This window comes from Falco rusticolus, chromosome 18 (genome assembly GCF_015220075.1).
Source record: "Falco rusticolus isolate bFalRus1 chromosome 18, bFalRus1.pri, whole genome shotgun sequence".
NCBI lineage: Eukaryota > Metazoa > Chordata > Aves > Falconiformes > Falconidae > Falco > Falco rusticolus.
In genome coordinates, this window is record NC_051204.1 from 3587074 (window position 1) to 3611079 (window position 24006).

Below are 24006 nucleotides of genomic sequence, written 5' to 3' on the forward strand. Positions count from 1 at the left end.
ACACACAAGGGTGTGGATCAAGAGAATAGATGCAAAATTAATTTCCAGAAATACAGGTCATATTGCCGTGCAAACTTTCTCAACACTTGGAAACCTTTCAGGGAAATAAAAATACTTGACCTACACCAAACCAAAGTCTGTTGTTTTGTATTGTGACTGCATGAACTAGGCTTTGCAGACATGTTAAACAGACTTTGTGCCACACCAGTACTTCCAGTGACACACAACAGGAAGAATGAGAGTCCAGTAATGCTGATTTCTATTTCTTTGTTTTAGCTATTTGGACTACACACATCATCTAGAAAGATATATGATGTTTATAGCAAATGGTATGTGGATTGTTTCAAAGTAATCAACTGTGCTTAACGCCAGAGCCCTCTAGAGGGTACTACACCGTTAACTCCTGCACCTTGTATGTTACACCACCTCCACAGAACACCACCTCCACGGATAGCAAGCTACATTTTAAATTAATATTTAAAGAGTATTTCTTCTCCTGTCTCACAATTACCTTGCTGCCCAACAGGCACTAAGTGCTATGCATCGGATGATGGTGTTCAGAAAGGGTTAAAATAGGCAGAGTGGAGACAGCACCTAGTAAGAGAGCCAGTTAGAGGGAATGAAGGGTTCTCAGGAGAAAGTCACTGGTGTGGCTAAGGAAATTGGAAGAGACTATCAGAGGGGAATAAAGAATCTCACTGTACCTTGAGCAAAGACTGAGGAAAATCCTGTGGATCTAGGCAGGATCTTCTCATTATCCTACTCTGATTTGATTGGTAATAAATTAAACTAATTTCCCCAAGTCAAGTCTGTTTTGTCCATGACAGTAATTGCTGAGCGATCTCTCACTGTCCTTACCTCGACCCATGAGTCTTTCCTTAGAGTTTGCCCTTAGGAGGGCAGGGATAGAACAGCTGGGGTGGGCACTGGCGTCCAGCCAGGGTCAACCCACCACAGGCACATACAGGCACACTGTCGTCAAACTCAGACAATGCTACTCCCTCCTCTGATGCGTACCTTCAGATGTAAGGTGACTCAATCCCTTCTCACTCTTCTTTTGCTGATTTTAATGAGTTTATTTCTTCTTCTGTTACATGAAATCTCTTCCTAAAATACTTCAAGGTCGAATTAATCCTCCCTCACTGTGGATAAGCTGATTTTGAGGTGGTAATTCACAGCAGTTTCCACAACCTCCTTGTGCTGCTTTTGTACTTGCCAAATTACTCTTCCGTGGGAATTACAGTGCCAATATTTAATGCACAGCTGGAAACCAGAGAATTTGTTTCTATTCAAGGCTTTTCTCAGTTTCATAGAAGCTTGATTAGCAAAGATGGAAAAAGCAACTCACTGAACATCCCATATTGTATAAGCAGTGGAAAAAAATACACAATTGTTTCTTACTCTGTGTTTTGTGTTGCAAGATATTCTCTCATGGCTGGCAAACACAATTCACTGTAACAACTTCAGATAATGATTATATTACTTCAGATCTAATCTTTGGCAGTGTATCTTTTCACCAAACTTATTTTTTACTGCACTAGATAATTCAAAGACATATTCTGAGAAATGGCTATTTTTAATATGATTATGAAAATATGAAATAGCAAACATTTCTCCTCTCAGTTTCCTCTGAGTCTGCTTAAAACAGCTAAAGTAAAATTAATAGCTGTTTGATAGGAGAAGATTTAATATGTTTTCCTTTGCAAAATACAACTCTTGTGGCTGTCAACTGGTTTTCTTCAATAAGAAAAATGACCCCAATTACCATACTGCACTTTCAGAGAAAGTTAGATTCCAGCAGGACCTTCCTTGATATAAGCAGTAGCAACAGACTAAAAAATTAGTATTAAGTTCTCTTCTATAACAGACATGGAAATGAAATTTTTAAAGTTAAAAATTTATTTCAACGAATTAAAGTAGACTTCTAAAGAGCTAATGTAAATTTTGAATAAATTAATGAATGAAGAGCCCCTTGGAGACTGCTGGTCTAAACAAATCATTGTCTGTGATCACAGGAGAAAGACAAAGCTGAAATACTGAATTTCACCACACGGAAGACTGAAGGAGACAGACAACAAGGTGGAGCCTTCATTAACTCCTATTACTAGTGAGATATTGCCAGATTAATAGTAGCTATGAGATATTGTATTATTCAACAAAATACCCAACAAAGAGCCACCCACATAAAATTACAGTGCATGCTTCAGGTGAATCAACACAGACATACTTGAGCAGAATGGTAATGCGTTTTACTTACCTCAGAAGAAATTTCCTTAGCACATCACTTTTGGCATGAGCACTAAGGCTGGCAAACTTCATGGGAAGCTGGACTGCCTTACAGGTGACACCCACCAACAAGGTATAAATAGCCATCAGCGAGGACAGAGGCTGCAGTCTCATTTTCTGTATCAAGCTGTGCGGCAGGCTTTGCATTGGGGGCTGGATATCTGATTCCTTCCACCATGAGCTGCAGCATCAAGAGAACATCTAGTACCTCTTACAGGAGCGGGGGAGGTGGAGGCGCCTGTGGTGGCGGCAGTGGCAGGAGCTCCTCCGTCTCCTGCAGGAGATATGCCTCCTCGGTGATAGGTGGTGGAAGCTATGGTGGGGGAGCATGCGGCACTGGCTACGGAGGGGGCATGAGCGCTGGCAGCCTTGCTGGTGGCTTTGGTGGAGGCCTGGGAGGAGGCTTTGGTGGTGGCCTGGGAGGAGGCTTTGGTGGTGGCTTTGCAGGAGGCTTTGGTGCTGGGGGGGACATGCTTCTGGGCGGCAATGAGAAGGTCACCATGCAGAACCTCAACGACCGCCTGGCTGCTTACCTGGATAAAGTGCGAAGGCTGGAGGAAGAAAATGCTCAGCTCGAGCACCACATCCGCGAGTGGTACAGGAAACAAGCTCCCAGTGCCTCAAAGGACTACAGCTCCTACTACCAGACCATCGAACAACTCCAGAACCAGGTAGGACAGACCCAGCTAACGTGGCTCCATCTCCCGCGCGCTATTCTCCTTTGCAAGGAATTTGTCCTTCTCTCTGGCACTGGCTCTAAACGGGTGGGAGGGACCTACTGGTCGGCCTCGCTGGTGGCACCGCAGGCAGAAACCTGCTGAGCTGCGCCTCCCGCCTCTTGGGTAAGCAAAGCCCCACACCACAGCACCCCACAAGAGAAAGGGATGTGCTCTGGGGGCACAGCCCGAGGCGCCAAGGAGCGCTCCAGCAGGCCCAAACATGCTGGCGCACGTAGCTGCAATCCCACGTTATACAGGTGGCTCCAAACCAGGCATCTGTGGTTTCCAGTCCGTCACTCTGCTCCCACCCGGCTCAGCTGGATGGAGTGCAAAGCCAGAGCACCTGGAGTGCAATATCACAGCTCCTCTTGTCTCTGCACACTCCTACCTAGGCCAGACAGAAGGACCAAGGCCTTCTCTTGCAGTCGGCTTACACTGGTACCAAGAAAACTGGGTAAACAGACTGTGAAGGAGTGCATTGCAGAAAAAGGGCTGAATACATTCCTTGGCACACATGGGAGAAACTTTAGCTTGAGAAAGAAAAGCAAAGAGAAGGGATTTGGGAGCATGGTCTGTGATAACCCAAGTCTCCTTGAAAAGTAAATTTGGACTGTTAGCCTCCCATATGGCCCCTGCATTACAGCAGAAAACAATCCTGAGACACACAGCAATGCCCTACCAAAGCTTTATGTCTTTTTTCTTCTTCTCCTGGATGTCTTAAACACAGAATGACCCTTCCCCAACTTCACCTTTTTCAGATCATTTCTGCCACTGTGGACAATAACAAACTGCTTCTGGACATTGATAACAGCAAGATGACTGCCGATGACTTCCGAATGAAGTGAGTACCTCTCTGAACCTTACATGTCTTTCAAACCACACTCAAGACCTCAGGAGACAAGGCAGCACTGCCCCAAGTAGTTTCACTGAGTCTTCATGTTTTATTGGGATATTGAACCTGAAAAGATGTGTGCCATTGAATGTCATCATCATCTCATTTCCCCATTTCTCTGTCTCTCTTGTCTTCGGCAAAGGTATGAGAATGAGCTGGTCATCCGTCAGACTGTGGAGGCTGACATTAATGGCTTGAGAAATCTCTTAGATGATCTGACTCTGGTTAGATCTTCACTGGAATCTGAGCTGGAGTCCTTGAAGGATGAGCTGATTGCTCTTAAGAGAAACCATGAGGAGGTACAATGCAATGATAAATAGTGTGTCCAAGGCATAATCTATTGATACTGCTTTGCTCACTGTCCCCACCACAAGAAATGACCTGTGCTCCTTGTTTCTCTCTTTGGACTCTCTGCAGGAAATGAGACAGCTGCAGTCTCAGACTGGTGGCGACGTGAGCGTGGAAGTCAATGCTGCCCCTGGAGAAGACTTGACAAAGATACTGAACGATATGAGGAACGAATACGAGCAGCTCATCGAGAAGAACCGCAGAGAGGTTGAGCAGTGGTATGAAGTCAAGGTACACAGCAATGCACAAAGTGGAGTCTCCTGCTGTGGGAAAACCCAGGCACCCTCGACTGGGCACGCAATGCCTTTGGCTAAAAGGGGGAGGCTGCTCACCTGCACCACACTTGCACGGCTTGGGGAATGGGAAGGGAACAGCTGCTGGGGAAAGACGGCAGTGGCAGAGGGGGAGCAGGCCGGGTCTGATGTGCACAGCTGTGTGGAACATCAGGATCTACGGAGCAATGACTAGGCTGTCCTCGATGAGGACAGGATGGAAGGGAGAGGCTTCCTGGCTACATTAGCTCTCAGTCAGCAAATCTGCTCCCTGAGAGGATCGTCTCACTTAGAAACTGTGTTTGGGGTTTGACTCCTGCAGATCGAAGAAGTCAACCGGCAGGTCACTTCTAGCAGCCAGGACATCCAGACAAGCAGCCACCAGCTCACTGAGCTGAGACGTGAAATGCAGAACCTGGAGATCGAACTGCAGGCGCAGCTCAGCACGGTACGTGGGGCAGGACCGCTGAGAGCCCTTCCCTCCTCGGAATGGGCACGGATGGGTAGCGCTCTGGTCCTAAACTCCTGCCTTTCCACTTCCAGAAAAGCTCTCTGGAAAACTCCTTGGCAGAAACCGAAGCTCGCTATGGCTGCCTGCTGCAACAGATCCAAGCGCAGATTAACTCTGTAGAGGAGGAGCTGGCCAGCATCCGCTGCGAGATGGAGAGTCAGAACCAGGAGTACAAGATGCTCCTGGGCATCAAGACCCGCCTGGAACAGGAGATTGCTCAGTACCGGGCACTGCTGCAAGAGGGACAGCAAGACATTGTGTATGTATTCCATATTATAGCAAGGGTATAAAAAGAAATCCTTGAGTGCTTAACTGCTAATAGAAACTTCTTGTCCATGGAGCTACAATAACACCTTTTTTGACTGAATATCCAGTGGTTATGTCTTTTTTTGTGAATTAAGTATTCTCCTTTTACAGTGCCTCCCAAGGAGCTTTCCAAGGAGGTGGAAAATCCTCCCATTCATATTCTTCTTCCTACACTCATTCCCAGTGTGGTGACATGACAGGTAAGACAACACTTTGTATGGATATGCTTATTAGTGGGTTATATCTACCCCAATGAATACAGAATATTTTGTCTGAAAAAGAGTTTAGTATTTTGGGCTGGGCAAGATTCCCAGGTCCAGTAGTCCAGGAGTCAGAGAACTTCACTGACTGTCACAGAATAATTAGGCGTTAAAATACAGTAAGTCTTTCCCTTCCCTCTTCCTAAATACAAAATACAGATTATAAACTTTACAGGATGGGATATGCTTTTTTGCTCATAGGAATAAAAAAAATATACAGTTCTGAGAAAGTGCCTAGGGTATTGCAGGGCTTGGAGCTTTTGAGCTTCTCTTGCTGACACAGCATGTTAGGTGAAAGAATTCAGTTTATCGGGAAAGATCAGATTTTGCCTTAAGGCAATGATCTGTTTTTGTCTTTACACAGGACAGTCAAGAGTGTGCTAGAGCAATCGCAGTAACAGTGACGCTGGCATCTTCCAGCTAAGACGCATTGAGCATGGACAACAAGAAACTGAACCAAACACTTCTGCAGCACAGCTGATGCAACTGGAACAATTTGGAAAGTGTGCCTGGTCACCTGCCTCAGCACCCCTTCTTTCATTCTGCAATGCTTGTCTTTGTCAACTGGTTCTTTGTTCAAAAGCTTAAATTATGCTGATAACACTGCCTCTAATAAAACTTTACTTCTGCAATGCAAATAAAACAAATGTGTCTGGGAAATTTAATTTAACAAAGTTTGAATGGGTATTTATCAAGCTAACCAATCAAATACAGATTGCCCAATCGTACTTTGTAACGTAGTCTCAGGACACTCTATTTTGCACTAAGAAAATGGACACCATTCCGAGGCCTTATCACTCAGTAAAAGGAAATGTCACAAATTCTGAACATGGCTGTACGAAGGCTGTGTGAAGTGTGACATCTTCCAGGCTCTGCCTATGGGAACTGTCAGTCAGGTGAGACTGTCAGAACTCTCTGCTTCAAAGCAAGAGATATAAGGTTGAGAACAGATACCAGTTCTTGACACAATTTTTCTCCTTCCTGTGGAATTACAAATGCTTTACCATTTTGTTTTCTAATGGCCACTAACAGATTGCTTTATGGCCCCTTGCCTTGCTGCTTTTTACTAAAGACACTGAACAATGTGAGTGAAAAGAGAAAGAAAACAACAATGATGGGTAATGCTCTGAAGATCATTTAATTAACTTCTAATGTACTAAATTGTGCTCAATGTCACTACTATGACTCATCAGACTCCATTAATCTTTGGCTTTACTCAGCTCAGCATAGCTAGGGTTCCCGAGGGAAGGTGTGACTCAGTAGAGGTTGTTCCAGAACGTATGGGTTTCCTGACATCAAGTATTTCTACACCTTTGAGTACACAGTGAATTACATATTGCTAACTTCTGTTAGGAAATATGTGCCTGTTTCCTTCAGCGTCACGCATCAAAAACAATCCTATGTTTTATCATAGAAATTTCAATTTAAATACCAGTATAATACCAAGAACACAATTTTTGTCAGTACACTCGATTGACTTAGGAGGAATGAGAGACAGAAATCTGGTCTCTAGTATTTGCTGTTTCATTTAAGAGTGAGGGTATTGCTCTGTTAGGGTCATGAAATGAAAGGATTTCTCATCATAAACAACGTAAAGAGTATTATTTGTAATCATGTGCCTTGGCTCTGCCATCACAATATCGTAATTGCAGTCTGCAGTAAGTATCTACAAAGAAGAGATACTTTATATTCGTGTTGAAAACCTGGGTTTCCAAACTGACTTTTTCAGTCCAGCATCAGGAATTTGTATGAATAAAAGCCCTTTTCCAAAGAATAAAAGTCTCATTTCAGGTTCTAACAGTATAGAAAGTGATATAAAGCAAATGCAAACATGACTTTCATCTCCAAAGGCTGCCAGAATTCATTCAAGTCTTGGCTGTACTTAACATAGCCAAAACAGCTTCAGAAGACATCTTTTTAAAGGCAGGATTATGGAAACTTGAACTACAGTTAGTGTATATAAATAAGCACTGAAGTTATTTTGTCTAGTCTTCCAGAAGCAGAGAGAAGTATCAGAATGATAAAAAATGCCATCTTCCACATCCAGAGGACTCCAGAGAACATCAGAGCTGCCGTATGTCTTTCACCATTTCTGAACTAATTTGTAAGAGTGTAAAGTCTTTGTGAAATAGATGCTACTATGAAGAGCTTTAAGTTAAATCTACAAAGCCAAAGATATGCAAAATCTTCAGACTGAAAGGAGTGGATGCACTGCAAAGCTGCCAGTCACTGCAGCAGGGCTAGATCACTGGTGGCAGTTCTGCTGCAGCTCACAGTATGACGCCTTTTGCATGTCACCACTGATTCATGAGGCACTAACCTCCACCTAAGTATGGGACAAGGGCTGTGCTGGGGAAAAGCATGGCCCATGCCACAGGCAAGCCCCAAGCACAGCGTGCCTCACCGCCTCCATCTACGGCTGGCAGATGCCCCACAAACCTTGTAGTATGTTCGATCAGGAATCTTGATATCACTGTCTGCTCCTGGCACTCACTTCACCCATGGTTCTTAGAAAAAGCAATATGGTTGCTTACTGTTCTGAAAAGATCTACAGGAAAGGAAATAAAGGGCTTTGTCAGGGAGGAATTTAGAATTTGATTTATTAACATCATGGATTGTAACAGCATATTCTAGCAGGTAGAGAGAAAGAGAACAGGAAAGGATTGCTATACTGGAAGAGCTTATTTTCTCTTAGGAATTACTTTCAAACTTTTCCTTTTTCAGTGGTAGGAAGGGCTACTGAACTAACAATGTAAATGGACTGTAGAATTAAAATAGCTCACATTTAATAGGATTTTCTGGAGGTCTACACATGTGCAAGGTATAAGGGTCTATCCCAGAGAGTCACATAAAAGAAAAATAAGAATAGAATCTGGGGTTATGGAAATTGTTCATCTCTGAAAAAACTGAAGAAATGCACAGGTGAGTGATGCTGGAAGGTGATGGGTGAAGGATGAGGAATGCAAGATGGAGTTCCTGATGAAACTCATGGGAGTAGCACTCTTCTTACCAAGACCACAGTTGACTCATTTGTCGTAAAATGATTAATTACCAGCAATTGTTTCTGAGGTTGTCCTCTGCCTCTTATGTGACTGAAGACATATATCCAGTAATGGCATCATAACTTCTGTGAAAACCACTGACTTTTAGTTCCTTTGCCAATTTGGCGTATCTGTCTGTGGCTCTGCATCCAACTTCACCAGTGAGTAAACAGCACTTGGAAAGGATTTATAAAACTGTTACTTCAAACAAACTCTTCTGACTTACAGATGTTCACAGGGTGTATTATGAGCAAAAATCTTCCAGAGGAAGATATGATTTCAAAGCTCTAGCAGTTTCTTCAGATGGCTGAGGAGCCTCTATACCCTTTACAACAGAAAATGTCCGATCTTTTTCTGTTATCACAAGGGTTACGAACGTTAATGGAACATTAGGAGCCCTGGCTCTTTTGGCTTGTGAAGTAAATCAGTATGTCCAAATTGACTCACCACGGCTATCCCAGGCTGAAGAGCTGTGTCCACAGGATGGTGGACCAAAAATGAATAGAAGACATGGAAATACCCATGAGTTGCAGAACAGAAAGTCTAAAGTTTAAGTATTGTGGTACAGTTACAGCAGTAAGCATAGTTAGATCACCTATTCAAAAGAAGAGAAGAGACAGACAGAGAGAGAAAAGGCATCTCTCTATGGTATGAAAATACAGCATTGGGAAATGTATGAAGTTGTTGGGTCACATGTTATGATGCAACAATGCCGAGAAGGAGATATAAAATCAACACCCCTGGCATTAACGCCGATCAGTAATAAACATCTCATAGGGAAGAATAAAGGTGCATTTCAACAATCTAATGAGGAAAATATGACTAAGGAATCACACCCTGTGAGAAAATAATTTTTAATTTTTAATAATGATGACTCAGTCTCAATAACATATGCAAAGCAACTGGTTCTGACGTGCAGATAATTAGAGAGCTACCAATAAAAGAACAATTATAATTATGAAGATCAAAGTATTACATTATCTTCAGCACATCTAAGAAAGTGTGTGTAGGGGTATCAAAAAAAAGGGTAAATGTCTTTCCATGATTCTTCAGTCAGCCATAACACGCATTAGTAACTTTTATGGGTCTCATAAGGATTGCAGCTAAGAGAGAAAATGTTGCTCCAGCCACAACTGCAAGCTGTGTGTAAGTAAGACCATAAATGAAGAAACCAACAATGAAATGAACCAGTAATTTTGAAATTCTAAATGGAGATGAAATCCCATCAAAGTTTAACTCTCATGTAAAGAGGCTCCTTGTGTTTCAGGCTTAAAATTTTATGTTTTCTAAAAGTTATCTAAAGGCAAAGTTTCATTTCCAAAGAAGGGTTCATCACATCCTGTTCTCTTACCAAAATGCTGCAACTGTGCAGCAGCATTAAAAACCTCAGCAGTGTTAGACAAAATGATAGAAGGCAAGGGGGATCTAAAGGGTCATCACAGCTATCTCTACTATACGACAATAAAATCCCTACCATCAATTGATCCAAGGACAATATCAAACCTTTTTCTCTTTTCCACCTGAAGCTCCTGCAATGGAAGCCTTCCAGACCCTTATACCTTCCACAGATAAAAAGCTCCTGTTAGTTTCCAGCCAAAATACACTCAAAACCAGATTATGCCCTTTCCCATGTGGACAGAAGGATTGTCCTTTATTTTAAATAGCCCTGGTATCTCCTTCCTCAAGAGCAAGGCAATCATTTTAGCCTCCATTTTGCTAAGTTAAAAAGCTGAATCCTTCTGCTCTCCTCTCCCAAGATAAAGTCAGTAATGCCTTATAGCTTCTACACATCTATTTCAGTCGTAAATAATCTTTGGGTGAATGGAAATTTGCACAAAATTAAAAAAAATCACAACTTTAAAATTACATCATTGCATGTCCACCACTCTGTGCAAGACATAGGATTATTTCTGGAAGTGATACTACCAGAGGTTGGTAAAAACAGAAATATCATTGCTTCTTCAAAGGCTATTCTGCTGAGATTTACCACTAAGCATAAGAAAGTACTCACAATGAGTTTTCTTTGAAGAGAAGGACCGAAATTCTTAAAGATTATGTTTTCAAAAGCATCAATTACTGGCAGTTCTGCAGGCAAAATGAAACAGAGCTCATCCACAGGGTGCCTGAGTTTGTATTTCTCTAATTTTGAAATTAAAACAGAGTAACTAGGTGGTGCTTTCATCACCTGCTTTCAGGACAAAAAAATGACTACAAAGAACTATTACAATGAGTCTCACTCACTGAGTAGCCGGCAACATGTTATCTGAAACAAAATCTAACACACAGCCACCCACCCAAAATTATAGTGCATGCTTCAGGTGAATCAGCATGCAGACACAATACCTATGGGGAGGGCTGTCCCAAGCCCCAAAAGAAATTCCCCTTAGCACATCACTTTTGGCATGAGCACTAAGGCTGGCAAACTTCATGGGAAGCTGGACTGCCTTACAGGTGACACCCACCAACAAGGTATAAATAGCCATCAGCGAGGACAGAGGCTGCAGTCTCATTTTCTGTATCAAGCTGTGCGGCAGGCTTTGCATTGGGGGCTGGATATCTGATTCCTTCCACCATGAGCTGCAGCATCAAGAGAACATCTAGTACCTCTTACAGGAGCGGGGGAGGTGGAGGCGCCTGTGGTGGCGGCAGTGGCAGGAGCTCCTCCGTCTCCTGCAGGAGATATGCCTCCTCGGTGATAGGTGGTGGAAGCTATGGTGGGGGAGCATGCGGCACTGGCTACGGAGGGGGCATGAGCGCTGGCAGCCTTGCTGGTGGCTTTGGTGGAGGCCTGGGAGGAGGCTTTGGTGGTGGCCTGGGAGGAGGCTTTGGTGGTGGCTTTGCAGGAGGCTTTGGTGCTGGGGGGGACATGCTTCTGGGCGGCAATGAGAAGGTCACCATGCAGAACCTCAACGACCGCCTGGCTGCTTACCTGGATAAAGTGCGAAGGCTGGAGGAAGAAAATGCTCAGCTCGAGCACCACATCCGCGAGTGGTACAGGAAACAAGCTCCCAGTGCCTCAAAGGACTACAGCTCCTACTACCAGACCATCGAACAACTCCAGAACCAGGTAGGACAGACCCAGCTAACGTGGCTCCATCTCCCGCGCGCTATTCTCCTTTGCAAGGAATTTGTCCTTCTCTCTGGCACTGGCTCTAAACGGGTGGGAGGGACCTACTGGTCGGCCTCGCTGGTGGCACCGCAGGCAGAAACCTGCTGAGCTGCGCCTCCCGCCTCTTGGGTAAGCAAAGCCCCACACCACAGCACCCCACAAGAGAAAGGGATGTGCTCTGGGGGCACAGCCCGAGGCGCCAAGGAGCGCTCCAGCAGGCCCAAACATGCTGGCGCACGTAGCTGCAATCCCACGTTATACAGGTGGCTCCAAACCAGGCATCTGTGGTTTCCAGTCCGTCACTCTGCTCCCACCCGGCTCAGCTGGATGGAGTGCAAAGCCAGAGCACCTGGAGTGCAATATCACAGCTCCTCTTGTCTCTGCACACTCCCACGTAGGCCAGACAGAAGGACCAAGGCCTTCTCTTACAATTAGTTTCTTATTAATGAGATGAATTAAAGCATCAGGGACAAAAACTGTACTTCCTTACACACCCAGAGAGCATAAACCCATATGTCCTTGCATAAATGTTCAGTATTCTTTCCCCCAACAACACATTGTTTTATTAGTGTGTTTGGGGAAGTCAAAATCTTGCTCACACCAGTTCTTGTGGCATGGCATTTCAACAAGTTTCTGTGGCCTCTGCATTACAGCAGAAAACAATCCTAAGACACACAGCAATGCCCTACCAAAGCTTTACGTCTTTTTTCTTCTTCTCCTGGATGCCTTGAACACAGAATGACCCTTCCCCAACTTCACCTTTTTCAGATCATTTCTGCCACTGTGGACAATAACAAACTGCTTCTGGACATTGATAACAGCAAGATGACTGCCGATGACTTCCGAATGAAGTGAGTACCTCTCTGTGAACCTTGCATCTTTCATGGCATGAATTTTATCAGGTTAATGAACGCAGGTGATGATGCCCTGTTCCAAGTGGTATGACCAAGCATATGCATTGTAATGAAATGAATGACTAATCCTTCTTTTTTCATTGGAAAAGGTATGAGAATGAGCTGGTCATCTGTCAGACTGTGGAGGCTGACATTAATGGCTTGAGAAATGTCCTGGATGATCTCACTCGCACACGATCTTCACTCGAATCTGAGCTGGAGTCCTTGAAGGATGAACTGCTTTCTCTTAAGAGAAACCATGAGGAGGTACAATGCAATGATAAATAGTGTGTCAAGACATAGTGCTTTGATTCTTCAGGGTTCCCAAAGTTACACATCAAGTCCGTTCAACTATATGTCACATGATCGCCATTCGTTGGTACCTTGATACTGCTTTAACTACTGTCCCCACCACAAGAAATGACCTGTGCTCCTTGTTTCTCTCTTTGGACTCTCTGCAGGAAATGAGACAGCTGCAGTCTCAGACTGGTGGCGACGTGAGCGTGGAAGTCAATGCTGCCCCTGGAGAAGACTTGACAAAGATACTGAACGATATGAGGAACGAATACGAGCAGCTCATCGAGAAGAACCGCAGAGAGGTTGAGCAGTGGTATGAAGTCAAGGTATGCAGCAATGCACAAAGTGGAGTCTCCTGCTGTGGGAAAACCCAGGCACCCTCGACTGGGCACGCAATGCCTTTGGCTAAAAGGGGGAGGCTGCTCACCTGCACCACACTTGCACGGCTTGGGGAATGGGAAGGGAACAGCTGCTGGGGAAAGACGGCAGTGGCAGAGGGGGAGCAGGCCGGGTCTGATGTGCACAGCTGTGTGGAACATCAGGATCTACGGAGCAATGACTAGGCTGTCCTCGATGAGGACAGGATGGAAGGGAGAGGCTTCCTGGCTACATTAGCTCTCAGTCAGCAAATCTGCTCCCTGAGAGGATCGTCTCACTTAGAAACTGTGTTTGGGGTTTGACTCCTGCAGATCGAAGAAGTCAACCGGCAGGTCGCTTCTAGCAGCCAGGACATCCAGACAAGCAGCCACCAGCTCACTGAGCTGAGACGTGAAATGCAGAACCTGGAGATCGAACTGCAGGCGCAGCTCAGCACGGTACGTGGGGCAGGACCGCTGAGAGCCCTTCCCTCCTCGGAATGGGCACGGATGGGTAGAGCTCTGGTCCTAAACTCCTGCCTTTCCACTTCCAGAAAAGCTCTCTGGAAAACTCCTTGGCAGAAACCGAAGCTCGCTATGGCTGCCTGCTGCAACAGATCCAAGCGCAGATTAACTCTGTAGAGGAGGAGCTGGCCAGCATCCGCTGCGAGATGGAGAGTCAGAACCAGGAGTACAAGATGCTCCTGGGCATCAAGACCCGCCTGGAACAGGAGATTGCTCAGTACCGGGCACTGCTGCAGGAGGGACAGCAAGACCTTGTGTATGTATTTTATTTGCAAATAAGGGCATAAAGTCTACCACAATCTTTTTTCTATTGGGACTCAAAGTCAGAGTAGAATGTTTCACCAGTCTGTATTTGAAATCTAAATTTTACAGAACAGACCTTTTCAAAGCATCTGCATTGAAATGTATATATCATAAACTTAATAAGCACATGAACCACAGAGGGAAACAGAGAGCATGTAGTTACTGACCTATATTCAGTTAATCAGTTCCACTTGTCCTGCTTGTGCTGAGTAAATTCCATAAGAGGAATCACCATGCAAAACCAAACTGTAGCATACTGTGTTCTGTCAGCAGATGAGCAAGCACAGCTGTAATGTGAGAGTAGAAGAATTATACTTGTTTTGTTATTTCTGCTTCTACAACTTTCTAGGTAAATATAGCTGAAAGGAATGAAATTAAAAAATATAAAGAAATATTTGCAAGGTGCAGGAAAAGCTGAGCTGTAATATGTACTGCACATCATGTCACAATACGTCTCTTTATGAATGTATTTATGTATTTATCACTGCCTTCATTAAAACTCCTTTCCTTGCACAGAACATCTCAAGGAGCTCTCCAGGGAGGAGGAATATCCTCCCACTCTCATTCTTCTACTTCCTACTCTCACGGTCAATCTTGTGACAAGACAGGTAAGAAGCATCTTCCAAAGAGGATCCTAGTTTGCCTTGCCCCCATGCCTTTCATATTTTATGTTTCACTGCAACAGGAAATAAACCATTCACAATCAAATCTCTCAATGTCAGGGTGTCTTAGCTTCAGTTACAGAAATGGGCTAAGCTCCTTTCTCACACTTTTGGTAACATAGATGGACATTTAAATAAGGTATACATCTGAAATGTTAGTGCTGCAAGAGACTTGATTTCCCCATCAGAATAACGGTTTCTTCTTTTGCTCCACAGGGCAGTCAAGAGTGTGCTAAGATACCACCAGTGCGTTGGTCTCCCTGATCTCCCTGCTGCCTTGTGAGCAGCCTAGCCTACAACACGAGAATACACACAGCACACGCACTGTGTGCCTACCCAACGCACAGATGGCTCTACAAATGTTACTGATGAAGTCAAGATGAACAATTTCTAGGACTCTCCTAAAATGATCTACTTTTTCCTTTTCATACTGTTCTTCCTATCGAATCACTGTACCTACATACTCTTCCCTGCAGTGCAATTGGTGATCTACTTTCTGCTGATAACAGTTCCTCTAATAAAACTTTAGTTTTCTGCAATGCAAACAAAACTGTGTGTCCAACAATCTATTTGGTATATTAATATAATATTTAAATTTAGGTGGAACAAATGAGATATACCTTCATGGAGAAATTATGGTTGGGTGTAATATGGCCCTAAAGAAATTGTGTATCCTAACGTAATCTGATGATGTCTGGATAAAATATTGGAGATGAACAAATACATTCACATCAAACTCAAGAGTGACACCTATAGGGATGGAAAAAGGATGAGTGAAACCCTTTTTCATAGTGAACATCGCAAGGGATGTGCAAGTAGTCAATTTGTTAGTTCAGCAGCTGAACTGAAACAATCAGGATTAATTAACGCCAACTTTTCATGAAAATTCTGCTAAATCAAAAATATTTTCCTTTGGGTCACTGAACAAGAAATCAATCATATTCAGACGGCCACCCCTCCCAACTTTGAGATGAGTGCTTTATCCAGTCTTGTTCAATAAAAACAAAGGATTAGATCAGGAAATGAGAGATGAGTATGCAAAGTTCTCCTTATAACACAAAGTTCAATTGTGAGGCTTATTCCTCCCAACATGTTGGAAGATCTGAGCTCAGGTCTTTTGTCTGATGGTTCAAAATGAAGGAATTGTGTTCTCTTATTTCATAAGACAGCGTTCCTCGCTCCATGGCTGTACAGTGTTTTGGACAGATGGGTGGAGGATGGTGGGGTGCTGGCAAGGTTCAATCTTTCTTACTAGAACTGCTTCACATTATTTGGCCTTGACCAAGGAAGAAAAACTAGTGAAGTATCTCACTCATTTAAAACTTACAAATCTGTATTTCAGCCTTTGATTTGCAGCAGGCTGAGAAAGCAGCTGAACAGGGTCTACCACATATCAGGTGAGTGATTCAGCTGCCAACCTGTAATAAATCAGGGTGGGTCTCACAAGCCTTCATTGTTCTCTGGACAGCACATAAATCACTAACATTTTTTATTCTATCAAATAGCTTTGTATTTGCACTTTAGCTTGCAAACAGATACAGGTCAGGTAAAATATCTTTTTTTGGATAACAGTGTATTATTTAAAAAGGCACCAAACTGTCTATGTGTTACAATCCAAAGCCAAATTCCCAGCAGAGCAGAAAAAGAGATGAGTCAGAGAAATTATTTCCCTAGAAAACAAAGATTTGTAACATCAAAGCAAAAATACCTCTCCCTTTAGTCACAACAGGACTCTCATGCTCCCCTACAAGCTAACAGGGACTCATGTTCTGCCTTATGCTCCGCTCCTCATATCAACCAGTGTTGACTACCTCAAAAAATAAAGTCTAAATCTCAGCATTACCCACCTATAATGGACTTTAGGGTGAAATACTTTATTTGAGCACAGTTCAAATAGAATGTTTCTGATCCCAGAAAGAAGCCAGCTGTGTTCTAGGCTGTCTGTCAGGAACAGTACTGAGTCTCCTGCTTCCCTTCTGCTGTCCCTCTCAAGTGGGAACGGGGAGAAACCTCCATGCTGGGTATGCTTCCCTCAGTGCCTGCAGAGCATTGTAAGGGTGATGAACCGAGGGTGCATCCACCGCTGAGCTGAGCTGAGCACATCCACCCTGGGCTTTCCTTTGACTTTGCCAGATGGAGTTATTAGGCAGGACTTACCAGAGCATAATTTGTCCATCGTAACATCAAAGCCCATCAAAACAAGATGGGGTGAGCTGAAATCAGTCTACATTTGCAGTGTCGATACAAGGGAATATTGTACTCTGCCCTTTCGTGGCTCGGTACAGCTCTGTTCCTTTGGCTAACCACACACAGAAACACGTCCCACCTTTGGTACAAGGGCCAGGCTTTCTTGGAAGCTGACAATGCAGCGCCAGTCTGTGCAGTGTGTCGGATCACACAGCATCCTCTAGTGGCAAATTCAGAAAATATATAATAGGATTTGTGACAGAGACTGTTCAATATACTCTTAAAAATAAATCCAAGCCTCAGACCTGGGAAACAGTTAGGCCAAGGAAAGAACAGCCTAAATAATAATAAAATCAATACATTTTTCACAGGGGTAACATGGTGATACCAGAGAGGGTAATAAACCAAGTTAATAGACAGACAGTAAAAAGGTTAGAAATTAATTCATTACGAAGGACAGGGAAGAGAAAGAGAGGATGTAATGGTTTCACGTCATTCTTCCTGAAAGTTTTGAGGTAATTCCATATGAAATCAGAAAATTCAGATTGAGTCAAAACCTCCTGGATTGTTCTTGTATGCATTTAATTAGCATTGAAGTTGTTTTGTCTCTGTTGTCAACTCATTTAGTAGCAACAGTGGCTGCCACAGACAGACAGGGAGTCTGGTATTACAAAGTGAAGAGAAGGATTTTATTAAGAACAAGGTTCAATTAAATGGTGCTGTGCTTAAAAAACAGGCCTGTAGGGGGGACTGCAGCGATACCGACGTGGTGCACTGTTACTGCTTTCAAAGACAACCAAAGGCATTGTGCATTGTAATCTTTGGGTGTGTTTGAGTTCCTTAGTTCTGGAAATGAATCATCTCCACTTGCATAAGTTAACATTTTCAGGCGGTTAGATAAAGATGGGAGGGGGAAATAGCTGGGGAAAAAAGAAACCAAAACAAGAGCCAGAAATTTGTGGACTCAATTCTCTGATTGGCTTCATGCTGGATCAGGACTATCATCTACCTACAGGATCTAGACCGGCAGCAAATGTTTTCATTTCCGAAGACAGCTGTCAGGTAGGAAGGGACAGGTACAACAGCCCATTGCTTCTAAGTCTTGCAGCTTTGTGCATGCTCCTTCCAGTCTCCTGCACTCTTGGCTACAGGGAAATGGTATCACTGAGGCAGCGCCTGCAGCCAGCCCAGCCAGGCCCCTCTGCTTCAGTCTGCCTTTTGCAAGGTAGACGTCCCTCTTGGCCCCCACCATTGTCTCAAGTAATGAAAAAAGAAAATATGTGATTCACTGTGCCTCTGATAAAAAATCAGATGAAAGGAAGCGACTTCTATGATATTTTGCACATTTACCAGCCTACCATAATAATGAAAAATCATAGCAGTCAAATTAAGCAAGTACAAAAATTCTTGTAGGAAAATCCATTCTTTCTGTATTCCAAATAATATATTTCTGTTGTTTCATGTACTACATAACATTTTGGAGGGGTGATCCCAACAAATTTCTGAATGTCTTTAAATATTCTCACACTATGACAGATGTTAAGGGCAAATGCTCTCTCATGGTTGGTAACAGTGAACGTGCAATTTCAGGCGCACTGTAGCTGACTTTCATCAACTTCTTTAGTACTGCCTAAAGAGAAGTTTATGCACACTGCAATTACTCCTAATAACCCACTATTTAGGAGCCCACGCTCAGAGATGCATTGCAAAGCCTGGCTGCAGGGAACACCTTTCCATTGGCATGCATTCCCATGCTTAACCAGCCCTGGCAGCAGGAGTGTGACTGTGGATCAAAGGCATTTACGGCCTTATTAATCAAGATTTTCTTACAACATTTCTAATCTTAGTTCAGTTCTTTCCTAAAACCCGATGTCAGACTGTCAAAAATTATGGCAGTACTAAAAAGTTCATAGAGATTACACGCACATGAAGATTTTAAACAAATGCTGACAATTCCTTTCTGTTGGAAGTGCTGTTAAAAATCATGTCACCAGAATCTTACAGTTTTTATTAATTATTAAAGCCAAAACCATTAGAAAAGACTGAAAATGCAATCAGGAAGTACTTCAGTCAGCTTGATTTGGTGGTAGTGGGCTGCCCAAAATACCTAGACAATCGGTGCAGACCTTACTGTTTAATTAAAAGAAGACTTAAAGCTGAACACAAGCATCAGAGGCTGGTGGAAATCCCTGGTGCTCGGCTACAGCTAATGGCCAGGACTGTCCATGAAGGTAACCTACCTGATACACACAAATGCTGTAAAATTTGCCTATAAGCTACTTCTTTTTGAAAATGGAGCAAACTGTTTAAGAGGAATTAGAAATACCCTTTCCTCTCCCTAAGACGTGCAGTCATTCTGGGGAGACAAACCCAGGGCTGCAGAACGTGTTTTCCCACAAGCTGATAGTTGCTATGAGAACAAGCTGCTTTAAAAACATCTCCCTAGCAGTAGCTCTTCCAACTAGTGGCTACGGGACTTGCCCTTGTAGAGCAATACAGAGTTTGATTTTCTCACTGAGGATAAGAGAGATCTGGAGACTTTGAGGATTTATCTCAAGCTAAAACCAGTATGAAGCCACCTGTGGGACCAGGAAAGCCCAAATCCAGTTGATGGGACTTATTAGCCTGGTACAAAGAGAGCTCCTTGTTTTCTAATTTGATCCAGAAGGTGTGTTTAATGTTTGCACAGTAAAATCTCCACCCCTTACTGGAAGTCATGGCATGTCACTATGATCAGGATATATTCTTAAAAAATCAGCAAAATAAATATAATATATATATTTCTATATATATAAAATATTCTGTATATATATTATAGCTCTATAAATACAAATATATGACCACATAAATATACATAATACAAATACATGTATGATCTCCAAATGTTTTACAGGTAAGAACAGAATGAAATAGCCCATCTCTCTTCTGTGCTAGGAGATCCATCTACTCTGTGTTTCTACCAAATATCTGGGAAATTTTTTTTAGTAGGAATTTTCCAAGTGGCGTATGGGAAAATGCCCTCCAAACAGCTCCAGGCCTCCTCCTTCAGTGGGAATCATTGCAGAGCTGCAGCTGACATGGCAAGCGTTCAAAACGTACTTGCTTCCTCTGAAGCCTGGGACAGGTTTAGTCTATTTGGTTTTGGCAGTGGCTTCGAAGTTTCTTATTACTGCTGCCTGCAGAAACCTGACTTTTGGAACACATCCTCTCATCAGTTAGATGTCTGAGTCTTAATAATAGTTTCCAGCCCCATCATACCTTGCTGAGATTTACTAACCAGATAACAGGTTACAGGAAGTGTAAAAATATCTAATCAGTGACTTGTCTTTCACTCGTCAGGGCTTGGTGTCCAACTGCTCCTTTCTTCACAACTTTTAAATGCTGCTGTAAGAAAATCTATTTTATTTTCCTATCTCAGGTACTTTACTCCCTGATTTGCATTATCATTATAGTTCTGGAATTATCGAGAAGTCAAAAGTTTAAAGCTATGTTTCCCTAGGAAACAGAGACAATAATGAGGTATTTCCAAAAGTATGCACCACCTCCAGTTTCAAGTGTTTGCCAAGTATTGGCATTGCTCCTGGTTATTTAAGTGTTTCAGTTCACGATCTTTTATGTATTTTTCTCATATTAATCTATTCAAATATTATATAAATGGCAAACACTGAGAAATTAGATTAACGTCCCAATCTCACTGAAGAAGCCTGTTAGCCTGTTGCTGAAAAGAAATCCATATCTTTCAAGTTCAGCTCAGATCACTGAACCATCGTTTCTTTTCTGCCATGAAAGAACTAGACCCCTGGACAACAATGAGTTGTCTGCATCTTACTCTCATAATTTCTTTTGAAACTGAACCTTTACATGATCTTATTTCTCATCTCTTTCAGTGCAGAAACCAGGGCACCCACATGTATTTCTCTTCCCCAAATCACATTCCCTCCACTTTGCAAAAATAGTAATTTTGAGAAAGTTAACAGTGCTCCTCTCTGCTCCTACCAACCCTCTTTTTAAACTGTTAACAGCTGTGCATGCATGTGCTAGGACCTGCCTTTTCAGCACATAAACATTCTTGTCTTTGTTGGCACGTTCAGTGAATATATGGCAATGCAAGGTTTGTGAGAATTAAAAACAAGAAAAAAAAGAGTAATGATGGGATATAAAAGCAAGAAAGCTAAGAGTTGTATCTTAGGCAGACATTCAACACAGTTATGTTAGTACCAGCTGCAAATCAGTTCTTGTTGTCACTGGTTTTTCCCACAAGGAAGTTTAAAGAAAAAAGAGAAAATTTTGTGTTTGAGTTAAAGAGATGCAAACATTTCATGCCTATGATCTTCAACAGGAGAGAAAAATATACAAAGCTTTGATTTTAAGAGGGCATACAACATGGTCACTAGGGTGGGGCTGCCAAAGTTTTGATGAGCAAAAGAAGAGATGAAGATGGAAATGTGCATACAAGAGTCAAGAAGCACATTTTACCTGATGGAAGCAGAGGTAGAAAGGAAATTATCAGAAGGGACAAACACTTAAAGATTTGTAAGGTAAATTCAGAATAATAACCTGACTTTGTCATTTATCCACAGAAGCATCCATGGAATCACAGGTACCAATAAAGTAGGTTAAAATGTTCACAGAGTTCCTTTGATTGTAACTGTGTTAGCAAGCCCTAAAACCGAATTTAGCAGGGTGTTAGAAGAGTGAAGTATATGCCAGTGTAACTCAAGGGCAATAAAAAATGCTTCATAGGACAATTAATAAAAATACCCTGAGACAATATGAAGAATTTTATGAAGCAGTAGTGACTAGTAAAGCAGAGTAGATAAAGGTAAAGCAGAACCAGGTCTCAGCCAGGAGCTTGGGCGTGGACTGTTTCCACCAGTCTGCTGGATGACTCCACTTCAATAAATGTGTCTCCCTTACCCTCAGATAAGCTGCAGATAAAGGAAATTCCTTTCTTTGAAGTTTCCTTATGTTTCCTTCAGGGAAAGGCTGACCCTACAATAAATTATGTTTATTGTCATGGGAGGAAAAAAGACCTATGCAGAATGATAAAAGCACCTTCTTTCTTGAGCAAATACTTTGCCATACTAAAAGCTTTTCCAAGCATTTAAGTACATGTTATCACCTTAAGGGAGTCCCCACAAAGACAAACATGCAGCCATTGAGATAAAAGAGAGGTGGAAAGTTAAAAGAAAAACAAAACCTTTCTGGAAACTTAGAATACAGTTTTAGTAAAAATGATGCATTTGGGACTGGTTTGACACTAGACACTTATGGATATATTTAAATAAGATTTAACAGTAACTCCATTTGACAGTGTCTCCCAAGCTTTTCCTCTCTTGACACTTTCAGATGTACTTCCAAACTGCCATGAAGAATTGAATGTCATTCTTGGGGAAATTGCTCCCCATATGTTGAAGCAAACCTAACCTGCTTGTAGTATATGATCAATATTCTAACAGTATAATATATGATGATTGTTGCTTTGACTCAAGGGGTTTCAGAGGGAATGCAGAAGCCTTCCAGACCCCAATTTTCATGAACTGGATCATAAAATATTATGCAGCATCATAAACGTGTGTTTTATTTTGCAAAACCCCAAAATACACTGCTTTGAGGTGCTGACATGAGAGTCTAGGGAATGATGAAGGAGTAGCTGGAGGGAAGGATGTCCCTCTCTCCTTGCAGCAGGAGACAAATTAGAGTACACTGGTAATTGTTCTCCTTTAAGCTTCTTGCATTTCTGCTCAGTAAAGAAAAGCACATGGACTTACATTCTTTATGCTCTAACTATGGACTTAAATATTAAACGATAAAATAATTGTTCTTCTGTAGCTTTCTTTTTGTCTGGAGGCAGACTGTAACTTTCTGATACTATTATTTCACTTATTCACAGGACTTGGAACAGTTACCTGCCCGGCAGGTTTTTCATACTCAGGGCTGTACAGGACATTCAGACCTACAGAAGGAATGACCAGCATGTCTCTGGCAGACAGAGGTGTTCTCTGTACCTCTCAGGAAACGCTGCACAGTTTTACTGTTCAAGTTGGGAGAGTTGCGTGAATGCGGCAGTCTCTACAGAAAGAAAAGAACTCAGCTGTGATGTCCCTCAGCTACAGCATCGCAGTCAGACGAAGTGTGGTACGTCCATTGTATATCTCAAGTGATATATCTTGTACCTGAGTCACTGCAGAATTCCTCTTTCTGATGCAGCCTCAGAATTAGATACAGGCCAATGGGGCTGTTGATACAGGTGCCTTGGCCAGCTTCCAGACTGTATATTTGTTCCTTTACCCTCCCTATATTTGCCCTGCAGTCTGACATTTTTCTCTGTACAAAGTGAGTACAGCACTAATGTGTGGTCTAAAATACCTGATGCAGTTTTTCATGGCTATAGAAAGACTAGACAGGCCATCACACAGAGTGTGCATTTCATTTGGCTTATCTTTAATTCTTTATTTTGGTATTCAGTGGGTTTCTCATTGAAACATCACAGCATGCATCTTGTCCTCCAAAGGTTCTGTTTGGTGGAAGCAGTTGTAGGTGGCAGAATTTCCACCCAGGTCTGGTTGCTCCCTGAAAGCTGCAAATGCTGGTAGGCCAGCTTACTCCCTCTTTCCTTAAGGAAACTTTAAAGCAGTTCTCCTGGGGAGTCCCAGAGATTTGGAGGGAGCAAGGGGTGGCAAGTGAAAGTAAGAAAATGGAAGAAAAGATGTGAGTATCCACTTGTGTGTTAGGGATGCTCATGGAGGAGCTTGCAGTAACAAAAGCAACATTGCCTTTGAGAATTCATCTTGGGTACCAGAGGACTTGAACATTTTAGAAATAACATTTTCCTGCATCTCAAAGACCAAAGATTAAGTGATTATGACTCTTCTGTTAATTTCTCTCTCTCAGTAGCAATGAAAGGACTAAATGTATAATCAGGCACTCGTTTCTGTTGCTGCTCACTCCATCAGGTACTCAAGGAAGTTTAAGGCTTATCTGCACTACAAATACAGCTACGGTTCCTTGAAAAGGATTCTTATTTCTGTAGAAAACA

The 24006-nt window shown here is 42.7% G+C and overlaps 2 protein-coding genes across 2 annotated transcripts; both read left to right on the forward strand.

Annotated features, from left to right (window-relative positions):
* Nucleotides 1-2462: 2462 nt before the first annotated feature.
* LOC119158863 (keratin, type I cytoskeletal 14-like) lies at nt 2463-5978 on the forward strand. The gene is made up of 8 exons (XM_037411259.1): nt 2463-2957; nt 3764-3846; nt 4040-4196; nt 4315-4476; nt 4840-4965; nt 5061-5287; nt 5446-5534; nt 5959-5978. Exons 1-8 carry the CDS (start codon nt 2463-2465, stop codon nt 5976-5978), a joined length of 1359 nt encoding a protein of 452 aa, XP_037267156.1.
* Nucleotides 5979-11207: 5229 nt separating this feature from the next.
* On the forward strand, nt 11208-15316 carry LOC119159076 (keratin, type I cytoskeletal 13-like). The gene is made up of 8 exons (XM_037411596.1): nt 11208-11702; nt 12513-12595; nt 12748-12904; nt 13099-13260; nt 13624-13749; nt 13845-14071; nt 14635-14726; nt 14997-15316. Exons 1-8 carry the CDS (start codon nt 11208-11210, stop codon nt 15014-15016), a joined length of 1362 nt encoding a protein of 453 aa, XP_037267493.1. The 3' UTR covers nt 15017-15316.
* The last annotated feature ends 8690 nt before the right edge of the window (nt 15317-24006 follow it).

Bases quoted from the DNA above. Each gene is read 5' to 3' on its own strand.
- LOC119158863 (XM_037411259.1), top strand. From the start codon at position 2,463: ATGAGCTGCAGCATCAAGAGAACATCTAGTACCTCTTACAGGAGCGGG. The intron at 4,966-5,060 runs GTACGTGGGGCA...TTCCACTTCCAG, and splicing joins TGCAGGCGCAGCTCAGCACG to AAAAGCTCTCTGGAAAACTC. The intron at 5,535-5,958 runs GTAAGACAACAC...GTCTTTACACAG, and splicing joins CCAGTGTGGTGACATGACAG to GACAGTCAAGAGTGTGCTAG.
- LOC119159076 (XM_037411596.1), top strand. From the start codon at position 11,208: ATGAGCTGCAGCATCAAGAGAACATCTAGTACCTCTTACAGGAGCGGG. The intron at 11,703-12,512 runs GTAGGACAGACC...CACCTTTTTCAG, and splicing joins TCGAACAACTCCAGAACCAG to ATCATTTCTGCCACTGTGGA. The intron at 13,261-13,623 runs GTATGCAGCAAT...TGACTCCTGCAG, and splicing joins AGCAGTGGTATGAAGTCAAG to ATCGAAGAAGTCAACCGGCA.